The sequence below is a fragment of the Zootoca vivipara genome, chromosome Z (genome assembly GCF_963506605.1).
Source record: "Zootoca vivipara chromosome Z, rZooViv1.1, whole genome shotgun sequence".
NCBI classification, from domain to species: Eukaryota; Metazoa; Chordata; class Lepidosauria; order Squamata; family Lacertidae; genus Zootoca; species Zootoca vivipara.
Window position 1 is genome coordinate 14961803 of NC_083294.1, and position 23820 is coordinate 14985622.

A 23820-nucleotide genomic window follows, 5' to 3' on the forward strand; every position below is an offset into this window, starting at 1 on the left:
AAAGCTCTATGCAATCTAGTTTTGGTTTTTAAAACATGCCATAGATTCAGAAGATCAGAAAACAAAACAAAAAAAACATCCCCCTGAGCCATTTGAGGTTTAGTACGTTTACCTCGCTGCCCGTTTAGGGAGAGGGGGGGAACCCACGTTTTCACCAGTTAGCAAATCATGCTGCTTCTGTGGCCATTTGACAAGTCTTGGTTGAGCTTTCCATTAGGCGCTGTAGTATCTAGAAACAAACCCAGTCGAAAAGCTCCTCACCTTGATCCCTCCCGTTCCTAAAAAAGCTGTAGGCATGCTTTGTGCTGTTTGGCTTCCCATTTGCTGGATTTACAGCAAAATGATAGATAGTGTTTGGTTGGCTGGCCATTGTCTGGCCTTGTGGTAGTCTTGCCTCTAGAAACTCGTTCTTCCGTTGGCGCACGTAACATTGGCATCCCTGTGCCTTATATCTGACGTAGACTGCTTTTTTTTGTAGGCAAGCCGGTTTTCTCCCCTCTCTCGTTACCACCACTGCCGTCTGTAAAATATGTACGAAAATCCTCTCAACTTGTGTCATATGTGGCTCTGCTGAAGTTCACAGGGGTGCTAGCATTCTGGCTGGGTGGGTGGGGTGTTAAAAGGGCTGCCAAAATTTTATGGGGCAGGGGTGGAATAGAGGGAGGAAGCAAGCAGGTGGGATGGGATCGGGACACTCCCTGCTCCTGCAAACAGGGCCCTGGATTGTTTCCAGCACAGGGCATCAAAATGGCATTGTCTCCCCATGATTGCAGGGGGTGGGTTTGGTTCTTTTGTGTGTGTTGAATCAACTTGATGGCCCTTTCTTGGTCCACCCAAGTTCTAATTCCTAGACTGGTGGATTTGTCCTCTGTCTAAGCCTGCCCCATGCTTCTGTATCTATGGTTTTGAGCAGGCAACCCCAAACTTCTGCCCTCCAGGTATTTTGGACTACAATTCCCATCTTCCCCAACCACTGGTCCTGTTAGCTAGGGATCATGGGAGTTGTAGGCCAAAACATCTGGAGGGCTACAATTTGGGGATGCCTGGTTTTGAGGGACAGGGCCGTAGCTCAGTGAGAACAAGAATATTATTTGGTTTTAGGGAAGCCACTGTTGTGCAGTGGTAGATACATGCTTTGCATGCAGAAGGTACTGAAATAAGCACATCTCCAGGTAAATCTTGGAGAGGCTCTTGTCTGAAAACCAAGGGAGTCACTACTGGTCAGTTTAGACGATATTGAGCTAAATGGACCAATGGTCTAACTCAGTTTAAGGCAAATTAAAAAAATTCCTTCAGTAGCACCTTAAAGACCAACTAAGTTTTTATTTTGGTATGAGCTTTCGTGTGCATGCACACTTCTTCAGATACACTAGAAACAGAAGAAGTGTATCTGAAGAAGTGTGCATGCACACGAAAGCTCATACCAAAATATAAACTTAGTTGGTCTTTAAGGTGCTACTGAAGGAATTTTTTTATTTTACTTCGACCCAGACCAACACGGCTACCTACCTGTAATCAGTTTAAGGCAGGTTTCTATACTAACTGATCCTTTTACCTGCAGGTATCAGGGATTGAATCTGGGACCTTCTGCATGCAAAGCATGCACAACAGCAATTCCCCTAAAATGAAACAAGATTCTAGTCCTCATGGTTCTGAATTAAGGGCTGATTTAAACAGGAACATAGGAAGCTACCTGCAAGTTCCAGAAATTAAACCTGGGACCTTCTGCATGCCAAGCAGCTGCTCTTCCACTGAACTACAGCCCTCCTCTAATAACTGAAGAAGCAGAAACATTTTAAATGCATCATGTTGGGAAAAGCTGCCCTTTGAAAAGGCGTATATTAGGAGAGTTTGTTTTCCCAAAACCATATATTAGGAGAAATTTGCAGACTAATTTTCTTGAGGGCATTTTTTTAAATTGTAAACTGGTCTAGAATTGTGGAGCATTGAACCTAAGTTTGTAAAAACAAGAAACAAAGAGATCCTAAAAATCATTAATTTGCCCATCCTCACTTGAGACACTTCCCTATGCTCCCACTCCACCCTCTGATAATGCACTTAGAATCATAAAATTGGAAGGGACCTCAAGGGCCATCTAGTCCAACTCTCTGCAATGCAGGAATTGCTTAGCAATCAACTCCAGAATAAGAGGCAACCACTTTTAGAAACGGGCAATAGACGTTTCCCTTGTTCTCATCAAAACAGCTAAAAGCAAGATGTAGTCACGTTTTCACTGTGCGCAGCCAAAGGTCAAGCACTTTTAAAAATAAAATAAAATTTACTTATCCGCGCCTGCAGACAAAACAGCAGGCCGTTGGTAACGTTTCTTACCCAGCTCTCGTGAACTTTTGCACAGATGTGCAACAAACGCAGTGTCCCATTTTCACAAGCCGTGTGAGGAGTGCGTGTGACTGTGTGTATAGACGTGCATCATTTTATTATAACGTTGGAACAGGTTGAAGTTCCACACCTTCTGATATACCTTTGTGTTTTTTCCCCCTCTTTCTCTTTCTCCTCCTCTACTTCTCCGTTCTTACATGAAGCTTTCTCTCAAGCTGGTAAGCACAACCGCAGCAAATGTTCTTTCGCGTCTGTGTTTTGCAATCACAAATTTTTGTCTGCGTCAGTTGCAGCCTGTCTTGAGCGAGCACCCCTGAAATTAACTCAGATTTTCTGTTGTCTCTTTTCTGTGTGTGTGTATTTTTTTTTGTTTTGTTTTGATATTTTATCAGATAACTCTGAATATGCAGGTCTGGAACCTAATGGAGGTGATCCGGTTTTAATGCTTATACTGAGCTGCTAAAAACGAATAACTCTTTAATTTTAGTAGTTTAGTACCTTAATTATTAGGTGTGCGGTTTTAAAAAATGCAATCTGAGGTTGTAAAAATGTAGTAGGATTTTTTTAAAAAACATACTTTTCATTAGGTTATCAAAATAGAATGATTTTCAGTATAACAAGCAATCACGTGGCATTATAATTATGTATCCATGATAAATTCAAATGAAGTAAAGTTGATTCCTGCTTTGATCTGTTGCTGCATCTGATATAATGCATGAAATATTCATTTATCCTTGGTTGCAAAGATATTTGTTATCAGTAAAAGTGAAAAGAGAAAGTGTTGGTGCTTCAGTAAATTACAGACAGGAACCTAGATAATTCAAAGTCTAGATCAATGGATCCCAAACTTTTTCATCCCTCCTCCCTTGGTTCCATGCCCTCATTCCCATGCCCCCTACCCTATAAAAAGCATTATTCAGAATAGTGGTTGGCACAACATACAATAATAATTAATTGCACATTTATTCAAAATCCAATTAAAACTGTTTGGTTTAATTAATTCAATGCAGTAGGTGAACTTTTTTTCAATGATACCAGCTTTACGAAGTCTGGTAATTTAGCAAGGGTCTTAGGTACAACCATTATTTAACTAAAGTATTTCACTTTTTAGTAAATTCTTAACACAATGAGTGGGCTTGATGAAGTGATACCAGTTTCCCAATGTCTGGTTGCAAGTTGCTTAGCAGGATCTTAAATCACCAGCTCCAGCTGCCCCTTGCCACTTTGCCTATTCACATCCCCTAGATCAGGGGTGGCCATCTCCCAAGAGACTGCGATCTACTCACAGAGTTAACAACTGGCAATGATCTACCCCCTTTTGGGGGGTTCAGGTCAAAGTTGTTGAGTTTTTTCAGGGAGGAGGTAAAATGTTGAGCTGCTTTTTAGGGGAGCCACAGTTGTTCAACTTCTTTGAGGGGAGCCAGTGATCTACCAGTGATCTACCGCAGACGTCCAGTGATCTACCGGTAGATCATAATCTACCTGTTGGACATGCCTGCCCTAGATAATCCCAACCAGGGGCAGTAATGAACACTTCAGGAACCACTGGTCTAGATTCAAGAACACGCAGCACATACGGATCCTGATCCCAACATGTATTTCTAGCCTCCCAGGCCATTGTACGTGGAATGGTCAGCCAGCCCTGATACTGAATTTTTTGGGATCCTTGTCTGTTTTTTTACTGAGATCAGCTTCAACCACTGCTCCGATAATTCCAATGACTGGCCACAAAGCATTTCCATGTCTGAGTGTTGATATTCATTGGTCAGTGGCAAACTACGTTTTTCAGCCTTTACGCAATAGTACCTCAGAACAACTAACGCCTTGTAATCAGATCCCCATCAATCCCAACTAAAAACGTTAACTCCATTTAATTTCAAAACTAGTAGTGATAGTGGAATGAAGTTTCTTACAGATATTAATCTGAAACCCTGAATCAGATAACAAAGGGTGGGGTTTGCTTCAAGATACGGTGCTGGAGAACGGTGCTGATCACCAAACTATTTATGAGGTTGTTCATTGGATTTTATGCCCTGGTTTTAACCTTGTTCACGACCTTTTCAGCTTGGCCAGAGTCTGGTCATTTAATAATATTAATTGGAATAAAGGCATCTTAGTGGATTAATCCCATGAGCTTTAGTTGCCAATAAATTGGTCTCAACTGAAACTTGTATGATTAAGCAATTAAGCAATTAAATTTGCTTATGAATGAAACCAATGGAGTATTGCCAGCTATGCATTAATTAGAGCAGACCCACTAAAATGAATGGAGCCGAGTTTGCCGTGTTTATTAATTTCAGTGGGTTTACTCTGAGGAGAACTAAAATAGGATGTGAACCAATAGTTCTGAGGCAAAGCATGCTTCCCTGGTCCATGTGTCTGCCGTCGATGGCATCACCTCAGAAGAGGCTCCCGCTGCTGATTGCCTCTCAAGAAGCTGATTACTCTTTCCAGTATTATTATTTTCTTTCTCTCTGTCCTTCTAATAGCAGACTTAAGTGGTGAGGGATGACAGGACGGGAGCCAAAACAGGCCTTCAGGCGGCTCAGGGGAATCCCTTAGTGTTTCCATACGCACCCTCCAAAAAAGAAGAAGAACAAAAATCTTTTAAAACTATATTGTCCTGGATTATCTCTGGATAGACAGGCAAATTAGTCGAAAAGGACCTGGTGGATTATTTACAGCTAAATAAAAGTACATCCAAACGAACTGGGAGTTATAATCCAAAACATCCAGAGGGTGCCAGGCTGAGGAAGGCAAAAGCAAGTATGTAAAATCGAAGAGGTGTTATCACCCCCTCACACCCCTGCAAGAGGCATTCCTACAAGTCAGGGGCCTGCTCCAGTCCAGCAGAAGGGTGGCACAGGGGCAGTGAGAGGCACAGCTTGCAAGGACTCCCGTGGGCCAGTTAGAGACGACCATAGGGCCAGAGATTCGGCCCACGCACCAGAGATTCCTCACCCTTCGCGTTCCCCGTGGGGAACAATGCCCCTGTCACACCGCCTTCGTTCTCTGAAACAAAACAACAACAATTGTCTGCCTCCAGCCAGTGGCAGGGCTAAGTGGGCTGTTGTTCTGATGCCAAACTAGAGCAGCGCCTCATCATGAGAGGCTTTCTGTTTTCTTGCCCTAAACAGAACCACCATTTAAATCAATTTCAGGCTAGGCTATAGCAAGAACATGCCTGGTCACTTCCATCCTTGACGAAACCCTTGCAAGGGGCTGTCCTTCACCCCTTAGACTAGTGAGGACCCTCTGGGTCTCCAAAAACTGGGATATTCCTTGATGGGCTGAAATTGACAGGCCTCTCTTTCTCCCTCTCCCTCCCCACACCTTGCTCCCTCCTCTTTGACGGCTACCCTGGCATGTCTAGGGTGGCGGACCAGAGGACTTCAGCAATCTGCCCCCTGAGCAAAGAAGGAAGAAGCTGCAGCAAAAGGTGGATGAGCTGAACAGGGACATCCAAAAGGAAATGGATCAAAGGTATGATTGGCAGGAACACGGAAGGAAGCACTTGTGGCTCAGTGGCACTTGCCTTGCATTCAGGAGCTCCCAGGAAAAAGTGCTAAGGGCTGTCCTTGAACCTCCCATTTCTTGGACCCCAGATCAGGGGAGCAAAACCGTTTCAGCCCAGGAGTGGTTCACTTGGCAAGCAAAAGGCAAGACCATGGCTGTCTGGGCAGCTTGGTCTTCTGTTCCAGGAACTTCCCTTCTTCAGATGCCCATCCTTCACCCTGGCCACTAGCCCACACCCTGTAGAAATGTGCAAGCAGGATTTCTGCACCCGAGCAAGCCAGGAGCAAGCTGGGAGATTTCAGAAAGGTGATAGGTCGCCATACTTAAACAGAAAGCCAGGCCAGTCGCTATCATTTACCCTAACCTACCTCCCTAGGTTGTTGAAGGAGAGGGACCAGCCAAATACATCTCTGATTCTGCTTTGCATTCAGAATCTCCCCGTATGCCCAGGAATGTCCCCTTCCTGAAAACTAGGAGAGCCTCAACTGCCAGCCAGTGTAGACAATGCTAAGCTGGATAGACCTCCAGTGGTCTGACTGACTTGGTATAGGTTACCTTCCTATGTTCCTGTTTCTTTAAGCCTTTTATTCAGAACCATGAGGACTAGCATCTATCTTTATTTTTAAGAGAAAGAGCCATTATTCAGTGATCAGAGCACCTGTTGTGTGGAGGAAAGCAAGGGATATAAGATAGGAAATGACCTGCTAGCGAAGATGTACCTTTGGGGCATATCTTGAGCAGACTGGATCTCACAACTCCTCATGATCCCAGCTTTTGGTAGTGTTGGGGTGTGGGGGAGTGTGCAATTTAATTATTTCCTTACATGCAATTTTATTGCATCTCCATCCCACCTTTTTCTTCAAGGAGTTCAAGGTGGCCTACATGGTTCTCTCCCTCCTCATTTAATCCCCACAACAACCCTGTGAGGTGGGCTAGGCTGAGAGGCAGTAACTATGACCCAAAGTCACCCAGTGAGCTTCATGACCAAGTGGGGGCAGGATTTGAACCCTTGTCTTCCAGGTCCTAGTCTGACACTCCTTTAATCGCCACATCACCCTGGCTCTCATGCAGATATGCTCTTTAATTTTTTTGGGTTTTTTTGAGGGGGGGGCGCACTCTAGCCTCCCAATCCCTGATATGCTTTCCTTTTTCCTTGCAGAGATGCCTTAACGAAAATGAAAGACGTCTACATCAAGAACCCGCAGATGGGAGACGCAGCCAGTGTGGATCTTAAGCTGGCCGAGCTGGCCCAGAACCTGGAGAAGCTGCGTCTGGAAGCCCAGAAATTCGAGGTATGAGAAACAGCTTTTAATCTGAAGACAGCAAAGGGAACAATGATACTTTAGGACAGTGATGGGGAAACTACATCTCCCATCATCCCTGGACTATTGGGCTATGTTGGCTGCAGGGGCTGATGAGAGATGGAGTCCAACAAATGTATAGGGACAACCAGACCCCTGATCCAAGAAGAGGCATCCTCCTCTCTCATAATGGAATGCCTGGTTAGGGACTGGCATTCTTCCACCCCTTGCATTCCCATCTCTTGAAGTGGGGAACCACGTTCCAAGAAGCGGGATTTCCACTGGAGAGAGGGCCCTAGCTCAGTGGCTACAGCATCTGTCAGAAACCCAGGAGAGTCAATATGGACAATACTGAGCTAGAAGCACAAATGGTCTGACTGAGTATAAGGCAGTTTGCTATTTTCCTGTGTTGTTGGGAAGAGTTTTTAATTCAGCTGCATGCCAAACCAGCATGCCAAGGAACAGTCCACTGTCAGGAAGCCTGTTTGAAGCTGCCTGTTTCTAGTTGGTGCTTGGATTCAAACTGCACCTGCAAACAGGCATTTGCAAATGGAAAGCTTTGGGGTGTCTGCATAAGGGAAATGTCCATTCACAAGTGTCCAAACTGCTCTTGCAAATGGCAAAGCAGTGCTTGCTGTCAGTCCCACCCACCTGGCCCATGAGTGAGGTCAGAATCCAGCCTAGATACTACCATCAAAAAGGCCGCTTCCCCTTTCAATCTCTGACCTGCCCTGCTAGAAAAAGATCTTAACTGAGTGTCAGGCTTTATTATTATTAAAGGTTTTCTTGGTTTACAGAGATCTGTGCAATGTCTCTCATAACATTTTAACAAATCAGTTTCATTTGTTGAGACATTGGGAAGAAAAGGGGGAAAGAGGTAGATGGCTTTTTTAAAAAAACATTTTTTATATTAACTTTTCAAATTTTACAAATTCTTTTAAACAACCACCAGAACAAATCTCTTATCTCCGTTGTCTTCCCATCCACCCTTCCACAATGTTATTTTCTTAACCTTATAAAGCAGCTATATTACTTACATTTTACATTTTACCCTTAACCCGAGTGTCAGGATTATGAAGGATAAGTTGGCCCCAACCCTTTGCGGACTGAGATCTAGTTTCACTCCTTTCCCACCACAGGGCTGGCTAGCTGAGGTAGAAGGCCGGTTGCCTGCACGTACTGAGCCAGCACGCCGCCAGAGCGGGATGTATGAGCCTCAGAACACCTTGACTGTCAACAACTGCGCCCAGGATCGCGAGAGGTACAGTATCTGTATTACACAGTGTCCATTCAACTGCACTTCCAGCGGTTATCAAGCAGACATGATCCTGAGCACAGCAGCTCGCTCTCACAGCTCCCAGGAAAACTTCTCAGCAGCTAGTGGCCCTTGGAGGAGAACTCTGGGCCTCTTTTTTTCTCTCCCCACACGCTCTGCCCTGAATCTGTTGCCTAAGACAATTCCCTTTCCTCTCTGGCTTCTACCTTCAGCCAGTGCTGCTTCTCACTACACAGCTCCCCCTTCTGGCTCTAGATGGCAAAGCAGCAGCAGAGTGCAAGAGCTTCTTGGTCAATCTTTATATGAGGGATGGGTGGACAGATAAATCTGCCATTACCAGCCCTCCCAAGTTTTTCATTCTGCAACAATTTCTGGATTCTTTTTTTTAAAAGAAAAAAAAGCTCTTCGTAAATTGGATCAGTATTTTTGTGGGGTTTTTTCTTAATGAATCATATTTTTGCATGTCGTTTCAACCAGTACACGTGTTTTTTTGCAAGCGACTTTCCCTGGCGAATTACATTTTTGTGTGTAGCTTTTATCTGCTCTGCTAAACGATGTACCTGCAAAATACGATTTAGGAAAGGTCGATCACACACATGGCAGAGCATCAGCCTTGCTTGTGGAGGGTCCTGGATCTCCAGAAGGATCCCCAGGAAGAACAGGGGAGAGACTCTTTTCTGAAACCATGGATAAACGCTGCCAATCAGAGTTAGGCAGCCGTGAGCCAGATGGCTGGATCAATAGTCTCACTTAGTGCAAGGCAGCTCCCAGTACAATTTGGCCTTTTATTCTGAACTATGAGGACTAGAATCTTGCCTCGCTGTAGCTCAGTGGTAGTGCAACTGCTTTGCATGCAAAAGATTCCAGGTTCAATCCCTGGGGTCTTCAGATACCGCCAGGGATTACTTTGGGCTGAAATCTGAAGAGCCACTGCTAGTCAGTGTCAAACAATGCTGAGACGGATGGGCCTGCGCCGTCCTTCTTGGTGTAAGGCAGCTTCCAAGACTGCTATATAATGATGCTGGCGGACCAGCGTCTCCTCTTCCCTCCCTCCCTCCAAGCCTGTCGCTATAGTTGTTGTGTTTCTTTTCCTGTGTTGAGCAGTCCAGATGGCAGTTACACAGAGGAGCCGAGCCAGGAAAGTGAGGTGAAAGTGCCGGCAGCAGAGTTTGACGATGAGTTTGACGATGAGGAACCGCTTCCCACGATTGGGACGTGCAAAGCTCTTTATACCTTTGAAGGTACGTCCCAGATCCCTCAGGGCCAGGTGCAGTTTGTGGCCAGGTGCAGTTCCAGAATGTGGCCAAGGGGTTGCACCGTGGCACGTGCAAACAGATGGGAGGGGGGAACCCAGGGACTACCACCCATACCTTTATATTTGAGGGTCTTTGGCGCGCAGCCCCCAAGTCATCCTCATCCACCTTTTACACACATGTGCCATTGCAAAATGGCTTCCAGATGCTTCACAGGAAGTGTGGTGTAGTAGTTAGAGTGTTGGATCAGGACCTGGGAGACCAAGGTTCAAAACCCCACTTGGGCATGAAGCTTGCTGGATGACCTTGGGTGAGTCACTGCCCCACCTCACAGGGCTGTTGTGGGGATTAAATGAGGAGGGAGAGGACCATGTGTGCCACCTTGAGCTCCTTGGAGGGAAAGGTGGGGTAGAAATGAAATAGATGGTAGGTAGGTAGGTAGGTAGATAAATGTTGTGGGTGCTTTTATCATTTTAAAAGAAGGAAAGAAGGAAGGAAGGAGAGGAAGGAGAGAGAAAGAAAGAAAGAAAGAAAGAAAGAAAGAAAGAAAGAAAGAAAGAAAGAAAGAAAGAAAGAGAAAAATCCGCGGGAAACACTAGTCCTAATCTGTCAGGGGTTTTGCTTTGTTTTTTTTATCCCCTGTCTCTCAGGTCAGAACGAAGGGACGATCTCAGTCTCTGAAGGAGAAACGCTGTTCATCATTGAGGAGGACAAAGGCGATGGCTGGACGCGGATCCGGAGGAACGAGGATGAGGAAGGTTACGTCCCAACCTCCTACGTCGAAGTCTATTTGGAAAAGAATGCCAAAGGTGCAATGACTTACATTTAGCTCGCCTGCCTGGGTCGCTTTCTTTGCTTCCGCAGGGGCTGCCATGGGCGCTTTTCCTCCGCTGCTGTGACGAAAGCCTTTCTGCACCAGGAAAGTGCATTACTCCTTATTCCAAAAGGAGCAGACTTGTGCTTCTCCAAGAACCTCGAAAGCTTGGTCAAATGAGAGGGTGTCACAGGGAGAGGGTGGAGAGAGAGAGAGAAAGTATGGGCGATAATTGTGGAATATGGGCCTCCCCTCAAAACTTTCCTTTCCTGACAAAGAGTTGAAATTGCTCAGAGTTTCACTCCCTCAAGGCACAGAATGCACAGCTAATTATGGAAGACAGTCCCTTGCGCTACTACTTGAGAGTATGCATCATTGTCTGTTTATCGGGGCTTACTCCCTAGTAGGCATGTTTAGGGTTGCGGCCTTAATGAATATTTCCGTTCCTATCTTCTGCAGGTAGGAAAGTGACATGTATTTGTTGATTTCATAGTACCGTCTTGGACACAACTGACGTACAACTTGTAGGCTCTCGTCTAGGCTAGCAAAATGTGGCCTATTTTCTTTTTTAAATTATTATTATTTTTGCTTTGGGGGGGGGGAAGAAGCCTTAGATTCAAGGTCATACATCTTCTGTTCACCTTGCAATCCTGCCATTCAAGTGTGCAACATCTGAGGATCTCACTTTTTCCATTTTTTTTGAAACACAGTTTCTAGCCCTCGTGAGCACGGGGGATGCATTTGAAAGCAAGGGAATGGTGTCTTAGGAGAAATGCAGAAGTAGATTGCTGCTGCTAGACAGAGGGGTGGTGGGCTGGGGCTGGACCCCTTCGTTTCTCCACCACTAGCAAATTGTGAGCTTCGCTGGCTTTTTGTCTGGGAGCTGCTCAAAGATATGGAAAAATGATATGCCCTAGCAGCAGCATACTGCATATAAAGTCTGAATGTAGGGTTGTTGCTGTTTTCATTGTTCAACGCACACACAAAGATGTGTGTCCTTCTTTAACGGTGACCCGGATGTGTGTTTTTATTTTATTTTATTTTTATTTTTGTGTTGCTGTGGAAAATCATGGGGTTTCTCAGAAGTTTATACAGCAGTTCCCAAATGGTAAGACTAGGGGTCCCAGGAAGACAAGCTTAATCACACCGCTAAGCGGCTTGTAAGAGAACGCCAGCCTGTCTTTTCGGTTGATGTGAGGGGGTGGCAAGGCCTGGGAAGCCTCGCTGGTGCTCTGTGTGAAAGGGATGTGTGCCCCAGGAACCTTCTATGGCATGTGGCATTCCACCTGTCATGGGGTTCCTCACACACACACTCACCGAACGGAAGGAGGTCCCTGGGCCTGAAGGCAAAGTTCCTGAACCCACACTAATCCCCGTAAGTTGGCTCTGTGCACCTGCAGGAATTGGCACCAGGCACCAGCTTCCTCTGCCACCTCAGCTGCCACTGTTTTGAAACCAGACGTTAGCTTCTAGCCCTTAAGACTGCAGAGGAAATAGCAGGAGGGGAGATTTCCAGCAGGTTGGGCATTGTGTGTCCCACATAGGCGTTTTGAACCCTCTGTTGTTCCTAGCTGGAAGCAGAACAAAACAGGGAAAACAAACGGGTATTTGCAATTTAGTGCAAGATCAGAGGGTATTTGGGGGGGGGGGAAGCAGACCTTTTGTTTTATTTTAGGAGGACGCTTGCAACCTTCTCTGTTGGAGATCAGAAGTGCTAGAACAGCACACAGGTGCTGTCTCCGGCACTTGAGCTGGCTGGGGAAGTTCTTCAGTTTTGCCACGGAGGGCACCCAGCCCCATGATTCACTGCTAACACATGTCAACTCCAGAGTGGTGCTCATGCATCAAGCATCATTGTGCCATACTGTAACCCCCCCCCCAATGGACACCTGCCCCCCTTGCCATAATAACCAAGGAGTATTACACTTGCTCACCTAAAGAGGGGACATCTGTCTGAGCCCTATCTGCTTGTTAGTGGGGCAGCATTATATGGCCAGGTAGTGGGGAAAGGAGATCCTCCTGCTACAGCAAAAAGGCTTTATTCCAGCCCGCCGTAAGGCAGGCAAGTGGAATTGGCTGGAGAAGAGTGTTGCATTGCCTCATCTTCAACATTTTAGGGGCGAGGGGGGGGGTTGCTTTCATCCCAGGGGAAACATTCAGGGGAAGGGTACTTCAGTCTGCCTGCAGATTATGTCTTGTGCAAACCCACTCACCTGCTGAAATAGTATTATTCTTGCAAGGCAGACACAGATTTGGAAATGCATCTTTGCCCAAGGTATTATCCTGGCTGGGGCAAGTTTTTTCTCAAGGAAATGCCGTCCGCTTTGGGTCTCCTGGAATGTAGATAAATCTTCCCAGGAAGAAGCCCAGAGACCTTGTAATATAACCATCACAGTTTGCAGGCATTTTCCAAACAAGTCAGCCTCTCCCACTGTTTAAAGGACACCAATGCACTTTCGAATCTAGGATGATTTTTTTAAAAAGTGATTATTTTCATGTTTGCCAAATTATTTTTTTAGATGTTCCTGAGAGCAACTCAATGGCAGTTATGTAAAAAGCAACAAGGGCCATTAAGTAGATAAGCCATAGTGTGTACAGTATATGATGTAACTTAAACAGATAAAAAACAAAACCTGTTTATGATGTTGAAGTTTCTTTCCTTCTTTTCTGTGTTTTTCCATACTTCCTCCTTCAGAATCAGCATTATAGGAAAGTCCACCTTCTGAGGTTTGTTAAATCTAGAACTGTTTTTTTATTATTATAATTATCATTATTCTACTGAGTTCCTTCTCTTAGTTATTTCGCTATCATTTCCAGCAATAAAAGAAAAAGAACCTTGTTTTTTCTCAGACTCGTGAGATTTTCTTTACGTTATCTGGCCACAGAAATAATTTGTTTACTTTGCCAATAGCTGCTGGAAACCATGGCATGACGCTAGATCACATCACTGCTTGTTCCTCCATAAAGCTCTTCATAGACAGTTGACAGTTGCTTCCTCTTAAAAGTCGCTTTTCATCTGCCTTAAGAGTTCTCCATTAGCTTCTATCTGCTGGTGCAGAAACCATGGATTGCTTTCTTTTTTTTATTTAAAACAAATGTTATTTGTGCATGCCACCTTATTGAATTCAGAATAATTTGCCCTTCAGTGCTTGCTTTAAGACAGTCATTTTATTCTGGGGTGTGTGTGTGTGTGTGTCTTCATTTCACACATCCAGAAAATGATCTGTTGATTATAAGAGTCTGGTTCTTGTCACAAATGTCCCCTGCCTGGAACCCCAGAGAATTGCTGCTAGCTAGCATTTTGGACACCACTGAACTGGATGGACTGATGATCTGACTCATTTCAAGGCAACTTCCTGCATTTGCCTGGGCAAGAGGGCTTTTTTAGGAATTGCCCACAGAGAGGCTGGCTCCTCTGCTGATGTAACACATTGCACCAGAATCAGCAAATCAAGATCAAAATCAAAATCAAGATCAAAATCTAAGGTCACATCCATACCATGTTTACCATGTTTAAAGCACTCGTATCACTTGGACAGTCATGGCTTTCCTCCAAAGAAAACCTGAGAATTGTAAATTTTCTAAGGGTGCTGGGACTTGTAGCTCGGTAAGAGGTCTCCTTACAACTCTTAATCACCCAAAATTCTTTGGGGAAAGCCATGGCTGTTAAAGTGGTATAAGAGCACTAGTAGATGTGACCTAGGACAAACGATAGCACGATTGTTGCCTGCATCTACACCTGTCCATTTAGTCTACCCCACCACTGATCTATCATTTGCATCAGTGTTGGAATGATAATATGAGGTTCTGTAATAAATAAGAGCAATACCCAATTTAAAATCAATTGAGTTAGGACTGCACATCTGTGCCTTCATGAGAATCTTCCTAAAAAAGGATCCCCAGGGAGCTAATAATAATAATAATAATAATAATAATAATAATAATAATGATGATGATGATGTATTTGTTTTCTTAATCTGTTTCTGCTTTAGCTCTTCAAGGTACAGTGCCCCTGGGCCTTTGCTTTTTGAACACCTCCTTCCCCCAAACCTCTCCCAACTTGTGTGTATCTAACGAAATCTCTCTTTTCTTTCTCTCTCTCTCTCTGTTTAGATTCCTAAATGTGTTGGCTGCTGGTAACAAGAGCATCGGGGCGAGCAGGGGCACAGGAGAAACAAATGGTCTGATTTTTTTTAAGCACCCTGTTTGCACCAGGGTGTTTTGTGGGTTCCCCTCCTTTTTTTTAACAACAGCAACAACCCTCCCTCATGTTAGGCTCCCCTCCCTTGAAACGGAGCTATCATTTGCAGAGGGAGGAATAAAAATCTTGCCCCAATAGTGGGTGCATTCCATGACTCTCAACATCATCACCCCGTTGCTTGCTAAAACTCTCCAGCATGCCACCTGCTGCATCAAACTAACCCATCCCTCCTCTTCCTGTTACACCATGTGGAGTTTCCACCAGAGTCTCATTTAAATGGAGAACGTAACCAAAAAGCTTCCATCATGTCCGTGTTGCCCTCTGATAGAGGCAACAGAAATTTGCTTTGGCTAGCTGACCGCCATCATGTACCACCTTTGCTCATCCACCCCAACTCCATTGCTGATAGTTTCTAAAAGGAGGTTTGCAATGCAAGCTGCCTTTGTTCCCATTTTGTAGATGAGAAACCGAGGCTGAGAAAACACCGAGGTTCTGCTTTCCTTGCAGTGGCACGCAGGCAAACCCACTTAAGCACATGACTTCTAAACCAGGTGTGGGACAACCTTTGGATTTTGTTGAACTACGATTCCCATCATCCCTAGCTACTGACAGTGCTTGCTGGGGGCCTGATAGGCATTGTGCCATCATTCAGCAACATCTGGAGGGCCAAAGATTTCCAGCACGCCTGCTCTAGACAGCGGTGATCAGAGCTAAATAGTGAATCAAAACCAGTTTACAAGTCTTGCATTCAGTTCTGGTTAGGGAGCTTGGTACATAGATTGCTGATTTTAATCAGGCCTAAACACTGGAGTAGTTCAATTGAAACCCAGCAGTAACATTAAGGGTTGTATCCAATGTCTGCTCTGCTCGGAGTAGATACATTGAAATTAATGAGCACGGCTAACTTGGATCTATTCATTTCAGCGTGGAGGATCTAACAAAATGGCCCTGGATACTAGATGGGGTCCCCTTGCGCCTGACCCAGCAAGCGCTTCTTATGCTATTACTGCTTCATAACCTGACCTCAGCTAGGAACTCAGGAGGCAGCCGTTTAGGCTAGCTGCCTTCTCTGACTCAGCCTGCCTTCTGCAGAATGGGAACAATAAGTGCTTCCTTAGGGCAAGTTTGGAAGGTCTACAAAGTGCCTATGAGAAAAGGACTGCAGAGGTACCACACAATAGTATTTTCATATTTTTTTAAATAGAACTTATTTGAATAATATTTAGTGCCACTCACTTATTTCTCTAATTTTAGGATTGGATTGGCAATACATTGCAATTGGACTCCAGCTCCCATCAGTCCCTGCAGCCACCATGGCCGATAGGAATGATGGGAGGTGGAGTCCAATAGCGTCTGGAAGGTCACAAGTCTCCCCTTCCGTGATCTAAGCATCAGCATTCCCTAGTGCATGTGGGGGATGGAAGGATGTCTCTGTTGAAAGAGAGAGGGGGGAGGATGCCTGTTCTTAGATCAGGAGCAAGGAAATTGTGGTCCTCCACATATCTGTTGGACTCCAATTCCCATCAGCCCCAGCCAAGCATGGTGGGAGTTGGAGTCCAGTGACATCCAGAGGGTCACTAGCTAGCCATACTTGCTGTGGATCAGGGGTTGGCAAGGTTTACCGGCCATGGGCTGGATCACTCCCATAGAGATCGTCCATGGGCCAGACTGTTGCAGCACAATGCAGGAAATCACATCTGCACATGCCCAGACACTGGAACACGCCTGCGCAGAAGCGATTTTCAGCATCTGGACATGCACAGACGCGATTTCCGGCGCCACTCAGCGAGTCCTCACACCGCACCCCACTGCGCTGGTTTAGCACAGCTCGCAGGGAACTCACCAAGCGGGCAGCTCGGTTTGGAGGCGGCTCGTGGTAAAACAGTAAAACGGTCTTCGTGGGCCGCGTCCGGCCCATGGGCCGCACATTGCCGACCCCTGTTGTAGATGTTTATGTGGAAGCAAGTCCCATTGTGTTTAGTGAGGCTTTTCTTCTAGCTGATATGTCCAGGGTTGTGACCCTGGTCCTGCAACCAACTCCAGGCTGCTGCAAATAAGTGCCAAATCCTGCATGTTAACACTGCAGCGCACTGACGAAACACAGCAGCAAGCACAGCATTGTTCTGACAACTATTTTCCCCATTATGCTGTGCTCACTTGTCCTATCCAGGTGTTGTGTTTCATGAAGCGTACATGAAAATACACCTAGGAAAGAACGTAATGTGTGAAGGGAAACCCCCACCCACCAAGAAACAAATAAGCAATAGATGGGTTGAGTTGATATGTGCCAATTGTTCAGATATCTTTTGGGGGGGGGCGGTGGAGAGACTTAACACTTCCTGGCATCTTCACAGAGTTCAAGAGAAGTCAGCCCTTGTTCTGAAGGCCTCCCTGAGGTCTAGCCTCTTTCCTTAGTTTTTGCCCTTAGGGACTACATTCCACACACCCCAAGTGCATCCACAGTGAGTAGCCCATTTCCTTTCATCCCAAGTTTAAATTCTGTCCACATTGTGGTTTTCCCCACTGTCAAGGATTTGCTGGAGAGCCCTGATAGGTGCTTGTTGGGAGGGGCCGGAGTGTGCTCTTGCTCAGCTGACGCTGGAAACCTCGCCATGCCCCCTTTGCAAAACACCCACCTACCTGTGCACCCAAAACCAACGCCCACCCCGTGCACGCTTCCAGCCAGTTTTCTGCAGACCTCCGTTTCCACTGCCTCTGGGCCCGCATGCTCGCCCCCTGCTGCCTTGCCTGCACCTGCCTGCCTTTTTTTAAGGTGCCCAGATTTAAACTCTCTGCTGCTGTTCTTAATTTATTTGGTCCTTAGCATCTCAAGACCTTCCTTTCTTCCCTTCTGCATGCTGTCTCTGCCTGCTCTTGCCTTTATTCTGCTTTTATTCCCATACCATGTCGAAACAAAATTGCACTCTTGAATTATCCTTCCCTGCCACCCCAACCCGTACGGGAACGTCATAGCCCAGCACTTTGGCAATGTAGATGTTCTGTCTTCAATTCCCTTTTTGGCAATGTGACCGGGTTGATTAACTTAGCAGTAGTCTCATCTGTGTTCACGCTGGACAGCACACCTTCATCATGGGCGGCTGACTGGAAGTGGCTTCCCTGCTGCGTGAAAGATAAAATACTTTGGGTTTTGAGCTCATGCCTTCCTCTCCCAAAAACCTGCATTTTGACAGCGGGCGACAGATCACAGATCGCACTGAAAGAGCCTGTCCCAGTTCTCATTTAAAAGACCCACATGCACACACTTGTTACAGAGTGTCTGCCATACATATGAATGGATCGTTGCAGTTAATATCGTCAGCGCTGGAACTTCCGCAATATGGTGCTCATCGATAGAGGCAGTTCGAGACACAAACGAAGTGTGGTCCGTTCCAGGTAGCTCAAAGAGGAGGTTTCAGACTGGGATTAGGGGACAGATTCAAAAGCAACCTATTGTTGGTTGTATTACAGCTGGTCACCTGCCAAATGGGAAAGGGTCTTCGGCTCAGTAGCAGGGCATCTGCTTTGTATGCAGGATGGTCCTAGCTCAATCCCCAGAATCTCCAGGTAAGGCTGGGAAAGATTTCGGTTTGACACCCTGGAGATCCACTGGCAGTCAATGTAAGAAAGAGCAGGGCTAGAGAACCTGGGTCTCCAGCTACCACCAGTCCCAGCATGGACAATGAGCAAGGACAATGAGAAGACCAACATCTGAAGGGCCAAAGGTTCCCCACCCCCTGGCAAACTGTCGTATGCGTTCACCCAGCACTGGGTCACCAGCGGAAAGGATGAAGCAAGTCTGAAGGGGATAAAGCTCTTATCTACTCCTTTCATGGCAGTGGAAGGGCTGGTGTGTTGGAAAGATCCATTTGTGGTCCATGTGTGTGCATAGCTGGCCATTTGAACATTGTCATAGCATGGGGGCAAAAGCCACAGGAAAGTGTGTCATGTTTCTGGAGTAATGTATAGGATGGGCCACACTAAGTGACACCCAGAACCTTTCTTACTTCCAATATTGTCAGCTGCCCACTACTGTGGGATAGTCGGTGCTTTCCTCACAGTGAGTTAGACCTGTCTTCAGAGGGGAGCAGGAGGCAAAGAGAGTCCAGAAAGGTTTTTTTTAAAGGAGGGGGCGACCCTGTTCACTAGGCTGAATTTCTGGGTGAGGAATGCCCTCGAGCACCACCGTTCCTATTCAGGAGGGACACAAAATACAGTTCTCAGCTGCCGTAGCATCTGCTTCAATTATATATTTATCCAGAGGCCAGCAGCCTGAAAAGCAGCCAAGCTGTGCCATTCACTCATGAAATAAAAAAAAATTGTAGAGTTGGAAGACACCCAAAGGGTCATCTAGTCTGACTCCCTGCATTGCAGGAATCACAACTAAAGAATCCTTAATGCTCCTCCTTCCCGAGATCTGCAGGAAGACAAAGTAGATATGAAACTTACAGCACCTACAGCTATTTCTGTTGGCAAAGTTTATAACATCCCTGTATCGTCCCAACATGTAAATAAGATGAAGGGATCTTCTTCCCAATTTATGGTGCCACTAATGTAAGAGAAAGTCTGCTTTTCAATAAACAGACATTAGATATAGATAGATATATGTTAGGTGGACAGTATATTATTGTCACCCTGTACCAACAATGCCCAAATGATTGCTGTGTTCATGTGGCTACATCACAAGCTAGGGGGGAGAATCATTTCTGCCTTTATAATTAGGCTGTGAAAATAGGGTTTCCTTGAGTTTCTACAAAGTTGGCAGCTTCTTGGCAAATCTTTGGTACTCTTAAGAACCAAACAGGTAGAGAAAGAAAACATCGCGCCACCTTTGACTAAAGGGTTCTCTCTCTGTTCTACTAGATGGACATTTCAGGAAAGAATTTAACAGAGGCACTTTTCTCCTCTTTGCCTAGGCACAGAATTGGAAGTCAAGAGAGCACCCATGTGGGTTAAGATTTTTCAGACAGCAGCACTAGTTTGTAAGCACCGTGACCCTGTTCCATGAAGTGTCACTTCCCCCCCCCCCAATCCAACTGGGAAATTTGAGGTGGTTTGATACAGCACCAACCATTTTAAAGTAAGGGAACATCACCTAGGGGGAGGTCACCTATTGGCTAGCACCTGTAGCATCACTACCATATCTCCTGCCTCAACACCTTGCTAGAGAAATTGTGGGTGAGAGAGAGAGAGAGAGATAAAAATGGAAGCACAGCACACAAAGAAGTGGATGGGACACTTTGTTAAAAAAAAAAAAAGTTGATAGTTCTCAAAGGGACAACTGTTCCACCCTTTGATTAATTTCAGATCATATCCATAAAGCAAGTTGCAAAGGCAGGGGGTGATGTACTTGCAAGGAGCTGCTCTTAAAATCATTCCAAAAAGTGCTTATGTCTTCTGTACATCCATGTCAAGACTTCTGGTCCATGCTGCAGGCCGCCACGTGGGTCACTTTGTGACTTTTATGTAGCAAAAATAATAAAATAAATGCAGAGACATGCAGGCCTTAGATGTATCCCAGATCCAGAACGGCCCTGGGCTCCTGGAAACCCCAAAGAATATGAGCTTCAGTAGCCAGAACAGCTTTGCACAGAAAAGGATTGAGACACTTTGCTCAGATGAAATGAGTGTATTGGTGCTCCACACACACTTAAGGAGTTCAAAAAGCACTCTGGAGCACGTACAGAGCTCTGAGGCAGAGCCTCCAAATTTAACCTGAAGCAGATTAATAAAGCATCTAGTTTGCAAGAAACATGTGACCGTCTCATGATCCTATTGAAGAGGAAAAGTTATGATCCTTGCCTCTAAGAAAACAAATCAGCTTTCTCCGCCCTCTGCCCCCATCTCTCTTACACTCCCCCTTAACACCTGTAAATATACAAAGAGAAAAGAAACATATTTACTGAAAAGTTGTGTTTTAATGCTGAATATTTTTCAAAGTTTCCTGCTGCATATTGACTCCATTGCTCTCTGCCCCCTCATGCTTGAAGTGTCAAAAAAAAAAAGATTTTTTTAAAAAAGTAAGCCAAATTATATTTTAACATATAATGTCAAGCACTTTTTTATTATTAAAAAAGAAATGATTTCTGTGTGAGTTTTAGCCACTGGATTATTTTGCGTAGGTTTCAACAGCATCTTAATGTATGTGTGTGTGTTGTCTCATAACCCCCAAAAGTGTGTAAAAAAACAACAACCCAACAAAAGGTTCTGGTGTTTGACCCATTTGTTTCTTGATGAGAGAATTCTATCAAATAAAGTGCTTCCATCTGAGAGCAAACACAGGACTTGTTAACTGTGATTTGGGGAAACAAAACACTTTCAATGTTTAGCTCTAGGTCCTGAAATGCCATCGAGATTATCTCTAGCTTTTAGTTAAGCACAGCCCCCATTTCAAACTCACAAGGAGGAAGTTCTTCTCAGCCATCAAAGGGGATGATGATACACCACACTCTGAATACTGAAAGGTGAAGGCCAGACAAAAGGAATTAATACCTTCACACTGCATTATAGTTGAACTGAACTTCCCGAAAGAGACAGTGGTGGCCAATTCATGCAGGAGATAAGGCTAGCCATGGCGGCTCGGCTCTGCCTCCCTGATCAAAGGCAGCCATTCTTCTGAATGCCAGTTGCTGGAAACCTCAGGAGGGGAGAGGACTCTTGTGCCTGGGTCCTGCTTGTAGGCTTTTCATTGGGGCATCTGGTTGACCACTGAGAACAGGCTACTCAGCTGCAGCCAGCCTAGCAAGGTTTGTAACTGGCAGCTTGCAGCCAGAGGCGTAGCAAGCCCAGGTGGTACCCGGTGCGGGTTGTTTTTTTGTCACCCCCCCCCAAACCGGCTCTGGTGAAAAATGAAAAACATGAACTGCAAAAAAAGTAGAGATTACAGAACAAAACCAACTTCAGATATGAAATCAGCATTGAAAGAACATATAAGATCAGATGAAAAATTTCATGCAACAGGAAAAAAAATGTTCCCCAGTGGGGGGGCGCCGAGTGTCACCCCCCCTCCAGGGTGGCACCCGGGGCGACCCGCCCCCATCGCCCCCTGCTTGCTACGCCACTGCTTGCAGCAAAATTCCATGACAGGAAATGATGCCAACTGGGCATGCAGATATAGGCAGTTAAAAGTGAAGGGAGAAAGGGAAGAGAGGCAATAACAGAAACCACGTATCTGATGGCCCCCACTTAAACTCTTTCCCCTCCCTTTCCAGGTGAATGCTTGCTTGCCCCATCAGGCAGGATGCAGTTCAGAAGTTTGTTTAAATGCCGGTGAGGGGTTTGGCCTTGGGGGAGGGGGTCCCAAAGTCCAGGTGGCAAGGCCTTGGGTCGGGGTACGTTTGGTCATTAGAGCCTGATGTTCAGCACCTATCCAGGCAGAGGATAAAGCAAAACCAGAGTGTCCCTTCTGGGGCCAACCTCAGCATTTGGGGGGATGGGCACTGTGATGGAGAATAAACACATGGACAAGCAAAGCAATATTTACACAGCTTCTGAATGCAAGCGTTTTTTATTGGCTCAACAGTCTTAGCACAAAAGAAAGGAATTTGAGCACAAGAGTTTGACACTCCATAACGTACTCGGTCTCTTTTAAGGCACCACCCACAGAGCACAAACAGAGGCTGCCCTCGAAAAGGGCATTCCATGGTAAGACCAGGAATAAAAACCCCACAGCAAGTCATCTTCCCACACGATCCTCAGGTGCCTAGGAGGATGCTCTTTTAGGCATTTACAGATCCAGGTCAACAGGGAAAGCAGCAACAAAAAGATGGAGAAACTTCTGCAAGAGAGTTCTCTTTAAAAAAAAGAGAGAGGCGGAAGTGGTTGCTGTTTGCAGCAGAGGATTTCGTGCTTCCAGAAGGCCACATCTCACTAAAGAGATCTTCATGCTTCTCCCTCCGTTATCAGCTCTTATCCACCCCCATGAACAAAACAAAACAAAACAAAAAAGCTTGGTTTGGCGGAACCCCATTAAAGCCTGGGAGTGGCCAGAGAGGCAAAGGTGTGGGGAGGGGAGACTGCACTAGACCCATTACCAACACACAACTATGTTGAGGGTTCATGTGGCTGGACAGAAACAGACACTCTGCAAAGCAACATGGGACCGGACCTCCCTCAAAAAGGTATCTCTGGTCAGCTGTCGAGCAGAAAAATGCAGCAGTGGATCCTGGAAGGGGGGGGGGGGTGGCCTCTTATCTTCACAACTGTGCCAGACATGTTGGGCAACATGGTTTTCCCTCAGAGAAACTGTCCAATCTGTCACCACAGATCGGGACTGTTCTAATGCTGGTCCTCCAGCAGTCTGGATGCAGGAGGCATTTCAGAAAGACAGACACACACCCCTGTTATCCCAAAGACAAAAAAGGAGGAGAGTGGGGCTGCCTTGGTCTCACAGGTAGCTGCACCCAAACATCTTCCTTGGTCTCACAGGCAGCTGCACCCAAACATCAAGTATTGCCCACCTCCCTAGGAGGATGCTTCCAATGTTCCTGGCTGCACATGCAATCAGGAGTGGGTTGTGCTGTTGTGTGGGTGCGACAAGCTTATTATGCAGTCCTCAGGGGCTAATTCATGGGTACCCATTTCCTCAAAATTCCTTCCCTCCACACACCCATTTTCAGTCAATGGGATGGCAAGAAGCTGATCAGCTGCACTTGTTCTTTATGTGAATGGGGTTGTGTTCAAGGAAGGGGTGGGGGGCAGGCATCCTGAATCAGAAGGTGGAGTTTTGCATCCTTACAAATAAATAAATAAATCACAATGATTGGGATCCACTTCGTGATTTGACAACAGAACAGGAGAAAGGGGGGAAATTATGTGCAATAGTAAGGTAGGATTTTTTTCACTCTAATGCCTCTGGCTGAAAGAGAACATGAGCAAATCCTGACATTACTTTGAAAGGTCACCCACCACCCCACAAACATCTTCTGTGTCTGGCTCCAGCAGAACTGCTACATCAACTACTGAACTGGTAGAAATCCAAGAGGAGGGAGGTGGGCAAATTAACAAGAAGGGGTGCGTGGCTATGCTTAGTGCCCAAGGTGCTACCCGAGGTCAGGGCTGTTGAAAGGCCACAAGGATCGCCAAAGGGAAAAGCACAAATGGGGAGGCCAGCAGAAACAGGA

General features: G+C 45.8%; 1 protein-coding gene across 15 annotated transcripts in view; it reads left to right on the top strand.

Annotated features, from left to right (window-relative positions):
• FNBP1 (formin binding protein 1) overlaps nt 1–22804 on the top strand; it is a 119996-nt gene extending 97192 nt beyond the window's left edge. For 4 of the 15 annotated variants that reach the window (XM_035113000.2, XM_035113005.2, XM_035113006.2 and 1 more), the window contains 6 exons: nt 2544–2558; nt 5714–5823; nt 7016–7148; nt 8297–8418; nt 9538–9674; nt 10337–14597. In XM_035113000.2, coding sequence (XP_034968891.2) covers nt 2544–2558; nt 5714–5823; nt 7016–7148; nt 8297–8418; nt 9538–9674; nt 10337–10515 — 696 coding nt within the window. In that variant the 3' untranslated portion in view covers nt 10516–14597. The other 11 variants (XM_060270440.1, XM_035113008.2, XM_060270441.1 and 8 more) reach the window with 5 other exon arrangements.
• The last annotated feature ends 1016 nt before the right edge of the window (nt 22805–23820 follow it).